The sequence below is a fragment of the Plecotus auritus genome (assembly GCF_963455305.1).
Source record: "Plecotus auritus genome assembly, chromosome: 9".
NCBI lineage: Eukaryota > Metazoa > Chordata > Mammalia > Chiroptera > Vespertilionidae > Plecotus > Plecotus auritus.
In genome coordinates this window covers 96,976,728-96,994,157 of record NC_137783.1, presented here as the reverse complement: position 1 = coordinate 96,994,157, position 17,430 = coordinate 96,976,728, and the positions used below count along the sequence as shown (strand labels likewise).

Here is a 17,430-nt window from a genome sequence, read left to right as displayed (position 1 = left end):
TTCACTTGGTGGGAGGTGGGAGGTAGCAGTCCACATTGTTTGGATTTCAGGAACAACTTAAGAAAGGAAACTTCACCAGCAGAGTGCTAAGAAATCTCTATAATTAATGTTTGATCATTACTTAATGCAATCTCATGCATAAATAAAAGCAACACTGTTTGGAAAACCACTTTAATTGATGTTTGTTTCTTGGAGTTCTGACTCATTCAATCAAGGTCTTACAAACAGAAGCCATGAATTACTTAGGATCTGCAGGGAGAAAACTCTTTGGCAAGGAATTCCTATAAAACAGACATATTATCAAAATTATACTATCTTAACCATTATAAATTGGTAAATGTAATATAAGACAGGCTTTTAACAGCTACTTTAATAGTCATTTAAGCTATAGAGTTCATACATTATTTCTATGTATGAAATCATGGTTTAACTCTGGTAACACTGCGCTTGTCTAGAGCTAAGAACATTGTTGAGGAGCTACAACTCACTTGATGCCAAAAGGAGGAGTTTCTATCCAAGATCATTAAAATGGGATTTTAAGATTTTTAACAGAGAACGTTGGGCCACTTTCTCTCTCAACTGATAGACAATCTCTGAGTCAAAGCAGACAAACAATAATACCAAAAAATGAGAACCATCTGATGTATGACAGCTGAGATTGTAGGACAGACAGAACAAGGAAGGTAAATAGCTCTCAAAGGCACTAGATGGAGCATCACACGTGCTTCTTTCCTAAAAAGTGTTTACTTCCTCAGCTTGTTTTGAGATGTCAGCTTACTGACCTTGACTATAGCTCATCTTGGCTTTATCCTTGAACCAGTTCCCATCTGAGTCCAGAATGAGTTTTGTCAATACTAAGGCATCTTGATTGCATGCTCATTACCCTTGCACTGAGAGTTTCTTCACTTATCAAACGTCTGAGTCAAAATCTTTATAATTGCAGCGGTGCTCAGTTTTGGCAAATTTTGAGGTTTTTGTTTGTTTGTCTTTTGGTGGTTTTCCTTGCTTTTGAAATTCTGATGGTAGGATTGTACTTGTGAATCCCAGCCCAGGGGCTAGGACCTACTATCAAAGGATACGGATACACCAGCTTCATTCTGACATCTTGCTTGCCCAGATTTGCGAATATCAAAAGAATTGGGAATTACTGCATTTCACACTCTAGTCACAATATCAACTCTTTATATCTCTTGCCAGCTAGGTGTTGGAATATCACCTATTATACAAAAGCAAACCTACGTTTAAGGATGAGAAGATGAGTGACAGGGATCCTTTAATCAAGCACAATACTAAAATAGTATGTATATTATAAAGAATGTTATGAGTAGCGGTGATTGTGGAAATAGGACTAGAATAGCCATGTACCATGCACAAGCAGGTACACCATAGAAAGAGCTCCTTCCTAATTAGTTACTCTCCAAATAGATCCCAGAGCCATCTCAGTTGGGCAGAACAACTTATCCTTCTGACAGGATCCAGACTGGAGTGAAGACACTGAAGCAGACCATGTGGCAGAACTCCTCCCCCTGCCATGAGGTAAGCCAGGGCTTTGAGAAGAGGTAGAACAGAGCTGAGAATGAGGACAGTGATAAGAGTTCATATTTGCAAAAGGCCAAGTACTTTACCATGCTTTACTTAATGATCACAATACTTTATAAGGTAGAATTATGCCAGGTACTGTGTATTCCTCAAAGCAAACATTAGAGCAAAGGTATTGGTGAAATAATAAGAAATAGGTGTATTGGTCTCTGCTCCTGGTTCCTACACAGAGATCCCAGAACCCTTTTAAATAAATAGGGGTGCTAGGAGACTCTTTTGTTTCAGTAATTACATCTTGTCCCTGGCTTGTGACACAGAGCTCCTAAGACCTTTGTATTTCCTTAGTGATTGAAGCATCTGACACAGAGTTCCTAAATCCCTTTAAATTTCCTAGGTAATGGGAATGTCATTTGTTTTAATTAGACAACTCTTAGGGAACTCCTGCAAAGGTCTGGTCATCAGAAAGACCAAGCCATGCTTAGAAACTTGGAATGTTCCACCCCTTATTCTCTGGGAGGGGAGGGGGATCGGAAATAAAGCTATTAATCAATCAGGCCTATGCGAATAAGCCTTCATGTAAAATCCCAACAGTATTGAGTTCAGAGAGTTCCCAGATTGGTGGACATATTTATGTGCCAGGGGGATGTGCACCCCCAGCTCCACAGGGACAGAAGCTCCCTTACTCAAGACCCTTCCAAATTTCACCCTATCTATATCCTTATCGGGCTGTTCATCTGTATCCTTTATTATATAACAAACTAGTGGGCCGGTGCACGGATTCGTGTACATTGAAAGGAAATTAATTAGAAGAAATATTTTAATATCACTATTTGCCTTTTCTCTATAATAGAACTGTCATCCAAATTCACGATTGACAATGACAGATCGAAACACATGCATGTGATTGGTGGCAGTGAGAGCTTTATATGTATCGTGCATGTGCAAGTCAACGTTTATTTTTAAATTGCCAGTGCACGTCATATGTACCGGCCAGTTGGTCGGTCAGTCGGTCGGACGGACAGATGGTTGGTCACTTAGCCTTTTATATATATAGATTGGTAAACATCAGTTAAACGTTTTCCCTGAGTTCTGCTCAGGAAATGATTGAATCCAAGGAGGGAGTTGTAGAAACTTGGCCAATTCAGACAGAAGTTGTTGGTAACCTGAGGACCTATTACTTGCAATTGGCATTGATGTGGGGATGAGCAGTCTTGGGGAACTGAGCTCTTAACCTGTGGAGTCTGTGCTAACTCCAGTTAGTTTCAGAATTAAATTAAATTGCAGGATACCCAACTGGTATCAAATAATTGGTTGGTGTGGAAAAAAAAAAAACACCCTCAAATCTGGTGTCAGAAGTATAGTATGTAGGAATAAAGGAGAAACAGGGAGTTTTCCCCATTCTACTACTTTTATCTCCATTTGAAATATAGAAAAAGTGATGCTGAGAGAGACCTGCTACTTGTTCCCAGACATGGGTCCAGTAAGCTGATGCAACTTAGGTGAAAAACCTTGAATTCTTTCCTTGAACTTTTTCCTTGCATGCCATCCATTTCCCTTCCCTCCCCTCTCCTTTTCATCCCATTCACACTCTCTCTCCCTCCTGTTCAGTAGCCTTCACATTATTATGCCTCCTAACATTCTCAGACATCTATCAGCTCTTCCTTCTTACTATTACCACAGTATTAACCCTTTATCACTTCCCTCCTGAGTATGAAATTGTCAACTAGCTAGTGTGCTGGCCCCATGTGTTTACATATGACCCTCTCTGGCTCCATGATAAATCATGAAAATGCAAATCTAATTATTTTGCTCATTTGCTTAAAATTTTTTCATTGCTCTCCATTATTTCCACAATAAAGTCTAAGCTCCTTTAAATGACAACCCAGGAATTCATAAAGTAGTCACTGCCCTCATTTCTCCTACACCCCTCCTTGAATATATGTTTGTGCATGTACAGACACATAGTTTTCAGCCATAGGAAGGGGAGGTCTCAATGAACCATGCACTTCCATGGCTCCTCATGCTGTTATGTTCTTTGCTTATTCTAAAAAGCCTCTTCATCTTGTTTCATACATAGCACTTTTCAAGATTTTACTTAAGGGATAATTCAACTTCATATGAATAAACTACACAGAAAGGCACTTTCTACTCTCTTCTCTCATTAAACTTAGTGTATTTCTTAAAATGAGCACATCTTATCACATTGCTATAATTTCTCCATTTAATTCTGATTCTGCTTCCCTCCCCCCCCCATGACTTCAGGCCCCTCAAAACCACAAAGTATGTCCTAATCATTTTAATACTACAGGCTTGATGCATGCAATTCATGCAAGGGGCTTGGCCCTCACAGCCCCGGCTTCGTCTGGAAGGTCATCCGGAAGGACATCCAGTCTAATTAGCATATTACGCTTTTATTATTATAGATTCTCAGTAATTGTGACTGCTTCTGGTTCACATTAATTATTCAACAAATACCTGAAGAATGGATGAATGGATGAATGGAAGAATGGACAGATGAATAAATGAATAAATGAGAAGTAGTATAGAACAATTAAGTATAGTTTGGGGGCCAAAGAGACCTAGGTGTGAGATCCAGCTCTTCAACGGGATTTTGGATAAGGTACTTAATCCACTTACATCCCTGTTCTTAATATGTACAATTTGAACATTGGGGAAATAGTACTCCCTAACTCACAGGGAAATAGTAAGGACTAAATGAAATAATGCATGTAAAGCACTTAACACAATTCCTGGCATGTAAAAGTTTTCATTAAGTGCTATTATTTTTATTATGAATGGAAATAACTTAGTTCAAATATACTAGTACTGTAGACATGAGACTGAACAAAAATTACTGAAGAGGGATGGTTGTTTAGAAGAAGATGAACTCAAAACTTTCTTTGAGGAAAAAAGGAAGATAAACTGGAGAATAGATGAAATCAAGGAAGGTTATCTGAGGCTCTTCAGTTTAAGCATATTGCCCAACATCACTGTTTGAAGCCTATTTTAAGCAGCCATTGGAAAGGACGTTGGGTTAAGACACTGCTTTTATTGTTCAAGCAATAAAGGTTGTTCTTTGGTGTCAAACCAAGCCAAACAGGAACAGCTCTGAATTTGTCTTAAATGATATTCCTCTTTCTAAACAGTTCTGACACTAAGCATAAAGACAACTTGATCTTTATGAGAACCAAACAGAGATATGCAACATTTTATTCCTGTATTTTCACAGTATTTTTATACACACGATATTTAAACTTGCCAGAGTGAATGGATCATGTTTTGTTGGCCTAACTGCTAAAATGATTGCAAGTCACTTGTGAGTAAAAGTATGCCAAATGTCCTAAACCATTTTACATCTTCAAGGATAGGGGCATCTGCAGCTACCTTCTAGTCTAAATGCATTTTAACCCTAAATCCTTCAAAGTTACTAACAATGGCACCAGCTAAGGAATGATCAACAAAACTTAAGTTTCATTATCTCCATTTATTCCCTCTAATTAATAAATCAGCATTTTCTTCTTTTAGATCACCTGCCTCTTTCTGTCTCTCATGAACAGCCACCCCTATTCACTCTCTGAGAATTTTCATGTCACGCTGTCCTCAGTTACATGCTGATTAGAATGGACGTGCCTGGCTTTAGCAATGGGTCAAGTGCAAGTTCACGAAGGTAATAATGTGATTAATGAACAATGTTTTAGAAAAATGTTTCCCAGAAACATTGCAAGTAACATTTTTAAAAATGGCTTTCCCTTAAAATGTGTGCGTGCACACATACACACACATTTCAAGGACTAGTTAGTTCTTCATGATTATTTTTCCCTTTTTATTTTTTATCTTTCCCCCTTTTATATAAAGAATACCTTTTAGCTTTTACTGTGTGCCTTTATCTATTAGGTGTCTCTTGGTAACAAGATGCTTTAGGTTATAAATACTATGCTGACTAGAGAACCCACCCCAATCCAGATTACCACAGTCCCTTCATCAGCTACATTAACCAGTGTCTGAGTCTCACCGAAAGGTTGGCTACAATATGCTCTGTGAATATCACTCTGTGACACTACGTAACATAGGGCAAATAACTTGCTTCTTCACCCATGTTTTAGCTCTTAAAACATATCTCTCACTAAGAAAGACTATATTCATAGAAAAGATCTCAGAATAAATAGGTATACTGTGCTGAGATAAAAGCAACAAATAATAACGGTTTGATTAAATGTTCAGCTTTCCAGAAATTTTTGTGTGTCACAAAATGTGAAGTTCCTTTGTTTTTAGTTATCTTCAATAATGAATAAATGAGAATATACCTGAGAGTGAATATAAATGAGAGAATAAAGGAGGGTATTTAAAAGGATAAATAATCCAAACTTTGTTTAAATTAGATTGAGGCATACACAAATCCCTGCCCACTTATATTTGTTAATTGGCCCTTACCATAGCTCTCTCTTCTCCTTCCCCAGCAATTTTCACATGGGCATTTCTTCCATGCTCATACCCTTCCCTGGACCAAGGCAACACTCCCTGGGCACAGCACAAATAGGATTCTATTATCCCCCTCTCCCCCACTAACACCTTCTAAAATTCTACTGCCTAACTAGTCATTAAATGGGCAATGGGAAGATGTGAAGTTTAATATTATTTAACTTAAAGAAACAAACTCTATTTTACTTTAGGATTCTTATATAAATATTACTCAGACCCAGAAATCTTTCATTAGCATGCTTTCATTTGATGCTTTAGAGAACTGAACCTCATAAAAATGTTAAATAGTCACCAAAGCATTGTGTCACACTAGCATTGAGTGATAATTTAGAAATAGTGAATAAATAAACTCCCCTATGTATTAATAAGGGCAGGTTGACAAAAGTTATGCTGATATAAAAGCTATTCTCCAAGATGGATCAATAATCTATTTCCCTAAGATTCTGGAAAAGGGCAAACCTAGTTAATTCTGTATGCAATTTTAAGTGAATAATAATAAAACCTGCAGTTAGAATAGAGTACTCCTATGTGTAAGCTGGGTTTTAAGTATTTTTTTGTTTAATTTATTTAATCTTCATAACACCCCCCACGTGTAGGTTTTGTTAACACCCCTTTGCACACAAGTGGAATTGAGGCACAGAGAGTTAAGCTGTCTCAGGTCACATCAGCTGGTGAGTCCGCACTCTCAACTGCTGTAATATGGTGTATGAGGCATCTATAGATGATTTTTATTGTTTTAATCCACAGATATCAAAAAGAATATATCTATCCCAAGGAGCAGACATTGGCAAAAGATTGTCACATGGTGTCTCTCTTAAATATGATAATGGATCACATCACTATCCGAAAAGTAACCTAAGAACAGGAAGCAAACATGTAAGGCCATGCAGCTAAAAAAGCCTAGGAAATAGCAGCAAACAGGTCACCAGCTGAGAAACCACTGTGATTCCCCTCTTTAAGCAAAAGTATCAGGCAGACAGTAGCCTAGGAGGCAGAAAAGCAGGCATCACTGGCCTCTGCAAATAGCAGCCTTGGGGAAAAATGCAGATAGACATGAATCAATCACTTGAGGCACCTCCATCCTCCCAGTCACTATGTACATGGAAGAGGAATGTATTAATACCAGGCTATCCAGGCCCATGTATGTCCCTGTGTGTTGTAAGGGCATTGGAAGATTATTGCTAGAGATTAAATAAGGATTCATATCTAAAACAATGAACAAATAATTTGGGTTCTATATTTATTTTTGTTTTGAGAGGTAAGTAAATATTAACGCTAAGTATTAGGGGGAAAAGTTATCCTAGAAAGAGAAATTCAGTGAATACTTAAACTGCCCAACCAATCAAAGCACTTATTTAGCATAGTGATTAGTTTTGATGAAAAATGTGTGAACCAAGCTTTAGCTCTTTAACTTGGTGACCTTTCTTTTTTATTTATGGTATTAGTTTATTCATTCTTTAGCCTCTTGCATACTAGCTCGTAAAGAGTGTCAGACATTCGTAGAGGAGAGGGAGCTTGAAGCTTCCCCGGGAAGGATCAAGATAGCAGCATCTGTCAGCCTTTAGGAAGAGGGTGCCTAATTGAAAAAAACAAAACAAAAATCCCTGGTAACGCCTTATTCTCCGGAAAGACGAACTACAATAAATACTTCAACCAATAAGTACACCTGTGGCATCTAAGAGAGTCAAGGTCTGCCCCCATTGAGAAAGGACCAGGAGATAGCACTTCTCATAACTATAAAGACAGTACAGAGGAATCTGTGGAAATTGCTTAAATCACATCTAGCACATGGGTATTTGAAAGCCACTTATTACAATATGAATAAATCCTTTGCATTTAAAGAATAGAAACAGGAAACCAGATGGACACTCAGAGTGTCTGTGTCTGTTGATACAGCATCAAGCAAAGAGAAACACACGGCCAGACACTGACGCAGACAGTTTGGTTAGCACTCTCAACAGTTCCCAGCCACAGCTGGCTGCACTAGCAAGCAAATCTTTTTTTCTCTGACCCAGCTGTGCAGAGCCTGGGACATTACATTGCAAAAGATGCCCACATTAATTAGGCTAAGTTATTCTGGCTTTTTCAGAAATCTTAAGAAAGCACACATTTTGTCTTTGTCCTCCCAAATCTCTCCCAGTACTTACTTGCCCACTCCCTTTTCAATACCCAGTCACTCCTATTGCTTACTTGGGATATTTTCTAGACTGAATGAAGGGCAGAATCTCGGAGTCTTGACTTGATGAAGGAAGTAGTAAATCTCGAAATCGTTCTGTCAAAAGAAAAATGAACACCAAGCTGTAAAAAAAGTCATGAAAATAATTTCAAAATAGAGTTATTTCCTCTTCTTTCACATTTGTTAACTATTTGACTGTGCATCCTTCATTAGAAGTTTACTCACTGTTCTCTATACTACTAAATTATATCTATTTCACTTTAATGACCACATGTCTTTTTATGATTAAGATATCACAACTGTGAATATAAAAATATCAAATATTTACTAGTATAGACCAATAAAACCTTATAAATGAAAGATTAGACAAAATATATGTGACCAATAAATATACCAAGAGATGCACAATCTCATTAGTAACCTGTGAAATGCAAACCAAAATCACACACCATTAGATAGCATTCACGTTCCATGGCATGCAATTGATAGAAATTAATCTCACAAGACCAAGTGTTAGAAATGTGGATCAATGTGAGCTTTCTATGTTTCTGGTGGGAATGCAAGTTGGCCCAATAGCTTTGGGAAAACGATGTGGCATTATCTTTTAAGTTTAACCCTTGCATACACTATGAGCCAATATTTCCATTCCCAGATATGTACTCTGAAGAAACCTTCAGATATGTCTCAGGCAGCAAGTAAAAAATGTTCATAGCAGCACTGTTCACAACTGCACAGTATAAACAACTGAACTGCCCATTGACACGAGAACGGACAATTTGTGGTATATTCACAAAATGGAATATTAATTGAAATAAAACTGAATGAAATCAGTTACAAATAAAAACATAGTGAATCATATTAGTATGATGTTAAGTGGAAACTAGCAGCAGAATACATATATAGAAGAATATCATTCTCTTGTTGAGTTAAATAAACAACAACTAAGCAATGTATTGTTTAGGTATGTTATATATGAAAAAACACACAAACAAACCAATGATAAAAGGAATGATATACAGAACTCAGGATAATAGCTACCTTTTAGGCGGAGTAAGGGAATTAGATAAAAAAGCAAAGGTATAGCTATTAATATTTCACATGTATTAAGCGCAGCATCATAAATGAGTGAATGAATGAGCAAATGAAAGCCAGGAACTGTCCCATGATAATATTAGCCCATGAACCAAGAATTTGATTAATAAAATTCTATCCTTATGAAGTTGGTAATGAAGGGAGGAGGAAGGAGGTGAAGAGAGGGAGGAAGAGAAAAAGGCAGGGAGGGCGGGAGGAAAAGGGAGGAGATAAGGAGGAAGGGAAGGAAAAAGAAAATAAAAAAGAAAGAGAAGGCAAAGCGGAGAAAGGAAGAATCCCCAGTCCTACCTTAGATCTAGTTAGACTATACAGTTATCTGCACTGTCTAATCTACCACTCTAATACGGATCCCATGTATCTAGGACTAGAGCTATTCATTACCTCTAGAGGCATCCCTAATGGGATGCTTCCCTGATCCCAGCTTTCTTCTAGTCCTCCTACCATATCTGGAATAGATGTTCCTACTCTACTCCTATTATACTCTGTGCTTACACTCTTACAGAATTTATCACACTACATATTTATTGTTATATGATATCTATGGTACAGAGTCACTAGAATATGGAACATTATCTGATGCATTCACATTAAGGTGCTAGATAAGTGTTAGCTGAAAGAATATTTACATTTTCCACTTTTTGCTGCATACAGAAAACTGTTTGCCACGGTTAATCACAGTGTCTTTAGAAGAGCCCAAATGCTATCAACCATGAGAAGCAAGGGGACCTGTATTTCAGCTGTGACAATCACAGCATCAGGCTGAGACAGAGCGTAACGCTCAACTCCAGGCTTCAGTCAATCTGTCCCTAACTGAAGGGGAGCAATTTCCACAAAATACTGAAAATCTACACTTGAGGACATTCGCCATTTCCCAGTTACTGAATAGTTAGATGTTACACATTTGTGAGCATCATGGCTACAAAGTATGGCTGAGAAGCAGGCTATGGATTTTTATTAAAACATGCTGAATCAGATATTTAGCTGACTTCTACTGTTCTTTGTGTTTTCACCACTCCGACAGTTATTATAAAACACTTAGGAAAGAACTAAAACAATCTAAGACAGGTGGTTTTACTGCCCAGTTCACATGAAAATACAATTTATTTTTTCTCTTTTAAGTATACTTACTTTTTAATTTGAGTTCATATTTTTAAAAAATTAAGTTACATTATTGACTGATATATTGTCATTTTTAATCAGAATTAAAATTCATTTCAATGAAATGTCTAGTAATTCTTCTGATGATACTACTCTTACTTTTCAGTCTACTTTCCAATGTATGTAGCTTTTCATTAAATGAGTTATTTTTAGTGTTTCTCCTTCTCCTTGTTCCCTTCCATTTATCCCCTTTTTAAAAAGAGTCTTGTAAAATAAAGCCCATGACCCAACACCAAACATGATGAACTTTATAAAGAACTGCTCAATCAAACAGCTATAATGGATATGATATATCCTTTGGTATAAATAATAAACATGAATTAAAATATTACTGCGTGATTCCCAAACTGATTTTAATGCAAAGAAAAATCAGAATTCTTAATGAAAACAACTATAATATAATATAGCTATAGGTTATTCCCTATTTATATAATAGCAAAGTACATTTGATTGTAAATATGGAAGAAAATCTCTGAAGATAACATTTCAGTGATAGGACTAAAACAAAACAAAATAAGACAAACAACTCCCCCCACATACACAGAGAGCAAAAGTAGCATATAAGAGGTCATTTACAAAGCTACCCAAATTATGAAATCTATAATTAGTATTCCTACATTTGGAACATCCTTTAATCTGAATATCATAAATGAAAGGAATACCAAGAGAACATGAAGATCCTTGAGTAGCTATCATGACTGTCAAAAAAATTTATATATATGAACAGAAAATATAAACAGTATCTTAAAATGATGTCCTTTATTTTTTTAAATTAAATTTATTGGGGTGATATTGGTTAATAAAATTATATGTTTCAAGTGTATATTTCTATGATGCATGAACTATATACATTGCATTGTATGTCCACCACCCAAAGTCAAATCATCTTCCATCACTATATATTTGGCCCCCTTTACTCTTTACTACCCCCTAGTAACCACCACACTGTTGTCTGTGTCTATGAATTTCAGTTTTATATCCCACATATGAGTGAAATCATATGTTTCTTAGCTTTTTCTGACTGATTTATTTTGCTTAGCATAATATTCTCAAGGTCCATCCATGTTGTCTCAAATGGCAATATTTCCTTTTTTAAATATATTTTTATTGATTTCAGAGAGGAAGGGAGAGGGCGAGAGAGAGAGAGATAGAAACATCAATGACGAGAGAGAATCATTGACCGGCTGCCTCTTACACGTCCCCTACTGGGGATTGAGCCCGCTGTGCCCTTGAGTGAAATCGAACCCAGGACCTTTCAGACTGCAGGCCAACACTCTATCCACTGAGCCAAACCAGCTAGGGCTCAAATGGCAGTATTTCTTTTCTTTTCTTTTTTTTTTTTTTTTTTTCTAAATCCTCACCAGAGGATATTTTTCCATTGATTTTTAGAGAGTGGAAGAGAGAGGGAAGGACAGAGAGAAATGTTGATGTGAGAGAAACACATCGACTGGTTGTTTCCTGCATGTGCCCTGACCAGGGCCCTGGTCTGGGAGGAGCCTGCAACCAAGGATGGAACCCAGGACCCTTCAGTCTGCAGGCCGAAGTTCTGTCCACTGAGCCAAAATGGCTAGGGCTCAAATGGCAGTATTTCATCTTTTCTTATGACTGAGTATTATCCCATTGTATATATTTACCACATCTTCTTTATCCAATACTCTACTGAAGAACATTTTGTTGTCCCCATGTCTTGGCCACTGTGAATGATGCTGCAATGAACATAAGGATGCATATATTTTTGCGAATAAATGTTTTCAAAGTTTTCTACCTTAAAATTATGTTCTTTTAAAAATTTTTATTTTTATTATATTAATAAATTCTTAAACGTGGAGACTTAACTCTATCTCATATCTCATAAAGATATAATTGCTTTATTTGTTCATGAGAATAAAAATAAATGATTAAAATTTTTCTTAGAAAAATCCAAATGAAAAATGTTCATAATTCTTACATTAGTCCTTCTGTAGTTTCTCAGATTATGCCTATTATCTATTTAATTAGTATCCTGTTCTTTATTTGGTCATAGGAAAAAGAGCCAAATAAATTGATGTTTCATTTGTTAAGTAGCAAAACTTTTTAAATAATACTGTTCTCTTAAGCAAAATGTCAACCAGAGAATTTGCTTTCTTGTTAAGTCCAAAGTCTATTCCTTAAGAAAATGGTAGTTATCCAAATACTAGGGCTAGGTCCATTCACAGGGCTTCTTAAAACAATGTCATTAAAGCCTCTGAATGAAGGAGAGGATTTTCTACATAGTGATATTCTGATGAGCCGATTAATGATGTGATGAATGTCTGAACAGGATTTCCTAACAGTAGGAGATATATCTTAATGAACACAAGCTTTTGTAGATTTTCACCCACTCTTTCTTTCTCCCATTCAATCAACAAAATGATTCTGAGGCTACCAGAACTGGTTAACATATTGCACACAATTACATGAATTTGGGTTCCCTGAACAATCAATTGTGAGACATTATACTTAATTATTTAAAAACAAAGGCAAGGAAAATAAAATACTCTCCAATTTTAAACCAACTGTTTTGCACATTTACTGTGAAAAGTTCTTTATTTTCCCCTTTGTGGAAAATAGCCCAGTTATAATCCTCCTCAATATTCAGAATGTAGCAAATGAGATAAGGATTTGCATAACATGACAAAAAGGTATGCAAATATATTCCTGGGCTGAGAATAAAATAAAATCTTCTTGCTACCACTATAAAAAAAAAAAAAAAAAAAAAAAAAAAAAGGAAGTGGGAGGAAAAAATGGTGGCAGAATAGAAAGACCTGTCCCGAGCCTTGTCCCAGAGCAGATAGAAAGAACAGCTGAGGGTCGCACGGGGAGTGTTTGTTGGTGAGTTGAGGGACAGCTATACTCCAGGAGACTGTGGGGGACTGCTGGACGGGACTCCCCTGACCGGGCAGCCCCCACTGCTGCTGGGTTCCCTCCGGAGCGACCAGCTTGGACGTGGAGACTGCGCCATCTTGAAGGGGAAAGTGGATGTTATTGGAAGCCTGAAAATCTACAACTGTGGCACCCACCAAACAGCTGTGAACCCCAGAGCATTGGTCCCAAATTGGCGCAAACACGCGGATTCAGAGGAGCTCTACACTCCACCACAGCAAGGTCAGATTTCGCCTGGGATAAGGTGAGGTCTCTGCTCCCAGCAAGAGAGAGAAATGCGCGCAATGCGGGAGGTGGAGGACCATGGGAAGTCTGCACCTAGAAAAATCCATGGCTGTTGGGGCTGGCGTGATCTGTGAATGTGGAAGGGGGTCCTCAGAGCTGCTAAAAGAAGGGATCTCTAAAAAAGCAACCCATTTTGATCTGACGCAAAAGGACAGCCTAAAAATTTTAAAAGTTTTCCGGCTGCTTAGACCCAAGGGGGAAAAAATGACTGCACAGACTTGTGCGCAGCTCTGGAGTTCACACACTTACGCTGGCTCTTTTTGTTTGTTTGTTGTTGTTTTTGCCTTTAAATCCTTGCTTCTGATTACTAAGCCCATTACATAGGATCACCCAGTCGGGGTCACCCTGGGAGACTGCAGGGGAAAGTTGTTTTTCTGGAACCTGGGGATCGGAGCGGGGAGTGACCATCGGAGAGCCAGCTCTGAGGCAGCCCACTTCCACAAACCGGTATTGAGTGTCACAGGGAAAGAAGGATCTAAATACAGGCTAGAGAGGCCAAATAAATCCAGAAGTAAATCCAGAAACACTGCCACACAGGGGCTGAATCACAAATTGACTCTTGTGTAATCAAAAATAAAGGAATACAAGAAATTAAGACACACTGCCTGCTTAAAAATCAGGACTGGCTTACACCACTGAGGAGCAGTGGAACGCAGGGAACTGCTGTCCTGACTAGGAAACAGGCGTGCCAAACAGAACAGTAGAGGAAGTGAATGACCTTCACTACTGCACATTTTATTTTTTATTTTATTATTTTATTTTTCATCTTTTACTTAAGAAACTAATTTTCTTCTTTTTTCCTCACTTGATTTTACCTTTTTAATTATTACATTTTTATTTTCAATCAGTATTATTACTACTACTATTTTACCTTTTTTTTAAGTATTTTATTTTCTCTTTATTTTACTTTGAGATTAGTGTTCTACATTCTATTTTCATCTTCCCTTTAGCATCATTTTACTCTATCTCAACTTTACCTTTACGCCATCACTCTCTTCCTAACTTTTCCCCTTTTGTAATCCTGTTTCCCTTACCATTTTACTGCTTTAGATTTTCCCTATTCTTTCTTATTACCCCATTAAAATTTCACCCTACTTATATATCTAATCTCCAATCCCCTGCTCCAAGTCCATACACACCTCTCTCTTCTCTGTCTTCACTATCCAAAAAATTGTTTTTCTCTCTGTCCTTTGTTGTTGTTTGCTTGATTGTTGATTATATCAATTTTTTATGCTTGTTTGTGAGATTGTTTTGTTTATTCTTTTTTTGTTTGTTTGTTTTGTTTTTGTTTGATTTTTACTTCTGTTTTCCCTCGCCTCGCTTGATATTGAGTTGTTCTTTGTAGTTTGTATTCATCTCCAGGTACTTGTTGCTGGCATTTGTTGGAATTAGTGGCTGTTCTATTGGAGTTTTCTCCCCATATATATAGTTTGTTCCCCTCTTCTTTCGTAGTCTCTTACTTTTCTCTCTTACTATTTTTTTCCTTTTCCCAATTTTATTTTGGCACTCCTTTCTTTCTTTTTTTTTTTTCTCTTCTTCTTTCTCTCCTATCCTCTAATTTGCCTTTCTCTGGTGGTCACCTTTATTTGGGGTTATTAATATCATGAATACATTTCTGTTCAGTGCCTTATGCGTTGTACCTGGTTGTGTTGTATTTTCTGTTTTTAAATCAGTGCAGGAGAGAGAGAACTACATAACCAGATACCTGGAGAAGAGAGACCATGGGGAGACAAAGAAACAGCCCGCATATGAAAGAAAAGCAAGCATCACCAGAAAAGGAAGTAAACTAAATGGAGGCAAGCAACCTGCCAGAGAAAGAATTCAGAGAAATGGTCATAAGGTGACTGAAAAGAATGGAAGACAAATTCGACAATATGAGCAAGAACCGAGAGGAAATGAAGAAGAACCAAGAAGAAATGAAAATGACATTGCTGCTGTAAAGAATTCAATAGAAAGCATCAAGAGTAGGCTAGAAGAAGCAGAGGACCGCATCAGTGAGCTAGAAGACAAGATGGGAAAAAATACCCAAGTAGAGCAACTTCTAGAATAAAAAATTAAAAAGCAGGAGGAGAGCCTAAGGGAACTTTGGGACAACACAAAACAAAACAACATCCACATAATAGGGGTTCCAGAGGAGAGGAAACTGAGCAAGGAATAGAAAACCTGTTTGAAGAAATAATGACAGAAAACTTCCCTGATATAGGGAAGAAAAAACCCACACAAATCCAAGCACCTCACAGAGTCCCAAGCAAAATGAATTCCAAAAGACTGACTCCAAGGCACATTATAATTAAATTGGCAAACACCAATGACAAAGTAAGAATCTTAAAAGCGGCCAGAGAGAGAGACAGAAAATTACCTACAAAGGAACCCTCATCAGACTAGCGACTGATTTCGCAACAGAAACTCATCAGGCCAGAGAGAATGGAATGAAATATACAAAGTCATGCAAAGGAAGGGTCTGAATCCAAGAATACTGTACCCAGCAAGGCTATCTATCAAAATTGCAGGTGAAATCAGGAGCTTCACAGACAAAAAACGACTAAGGGAATTTATTACCACCAAACCAGCAATGCAAGAAGTGCTAAAGGGTCTGCTGTAAAAAAAAGAAATAGGAAGTGAAGAAGGAACACTGGGGTAAAGAATAAAAATGGTGACAAATAAGATCCTATCAATAATAACTTTAAATGTAAATGGATTAAATGCCCCAATCAAAAGACATAGGGTAACGGAGTGGATAAGAAATCACGACCCATATATCTGCTGTCTACAAGAAACCCACTTCAGAAAAAAAGACGCACACAGACTGAGGGTGAAGGGTTAGAAAAAGGTTTTTCAGGTGAATGGAAATGGAAATAAAGCTGGGGTAGCAACACTTATATCTGACAAATTAGATCTCAAAGTGAAGGACATAACAAGAGATAAGGAAGGTCACTTCATAATACTAAAGGGAGCAATCCAACAAGAAGAAATAACTCTGGTAAACATATACGCACCGAATACAGGAGCACCCAAATACATAAAAAAAAAAAACTCCTGGAGGATATCAAGGGAGAGATTGACCGCAATACAATCATAGTAGGAGACTTTAATACCCCACTATCACCATTGGACAAATCCTCTAAATAAAAAATCAGCAAAGAAACATCAATCCTAAGTGACTCATTAGACCAGAGGGAATTAATTGACATCTTCAGATAATTTCACCCCAAAGGCACAGAATATACACTCTTCTCAAGTGCATGTGGGTCATTTTCAAAGACAGACCATATGTTGGGTCATAGGCAAAGTCTCTTCAAATTCAAGAAGAAAGAAATCATATCAAGCATCTTCTCAGATCACAGTGGCATAAAACTGGAAATCAAGTATAATAAAAACAATCCAAAAATATCAAACACAGGGAGACCAAACAGTATGCTATTAAACAATGACTGGGTTACCAGAGAGATCAAAGAAGAAATAAAAAACATCATGGCAACAAATGACAATGAAAACACAACAATCCAAAATCTATGGGACACAGCAAAAGCAGTCTTGAGAGGGAAGTTCATAGCTCTACAAGCCTACTGCAAAAAACAAGAAACAATGATAATAAATTACCTAAACCTACAACTCAAAGAGTTAGAAAAAGAGCAACAAGAAAATCCCCGTGTAAGCAGAAGGAAGGAAATAATAAAGATCAGTGTGGAGATAAATGACATTGAGACCGAAAAAAAAAACAATACAAAAGATCAACAAAACCAACAGCTGGTTCCTTGAAAGGATAAATAATATTGATGAACCTCTAGCCAGGCTCACCA

At 37.3% G+C, this 17,430-nt stretch overlaps 1 protein-coding gene across 1 annotated transcript in view; it reads right to left on the bottom strand.

The window, feature by feature from the left end:
- NOX4 (NADPH oxidase 4) overlaps positions 1–17,430 on the bottom strand; it is a 169,721-nt gene that overhangs the window by 37,940 nt on the left and 114,351 nt on the right. Inside the window, exon 13 of the mRNA XM_080640037.1 lies at positions 8,209–8,290. Within this exon, the coding sequence (XP_080496163.1) occupies positions 8,209–8,290 (82 nt within the window). The remainder of the gene's footprint in view (positions 1–8,208; positions 8,291–17,430) is intronic.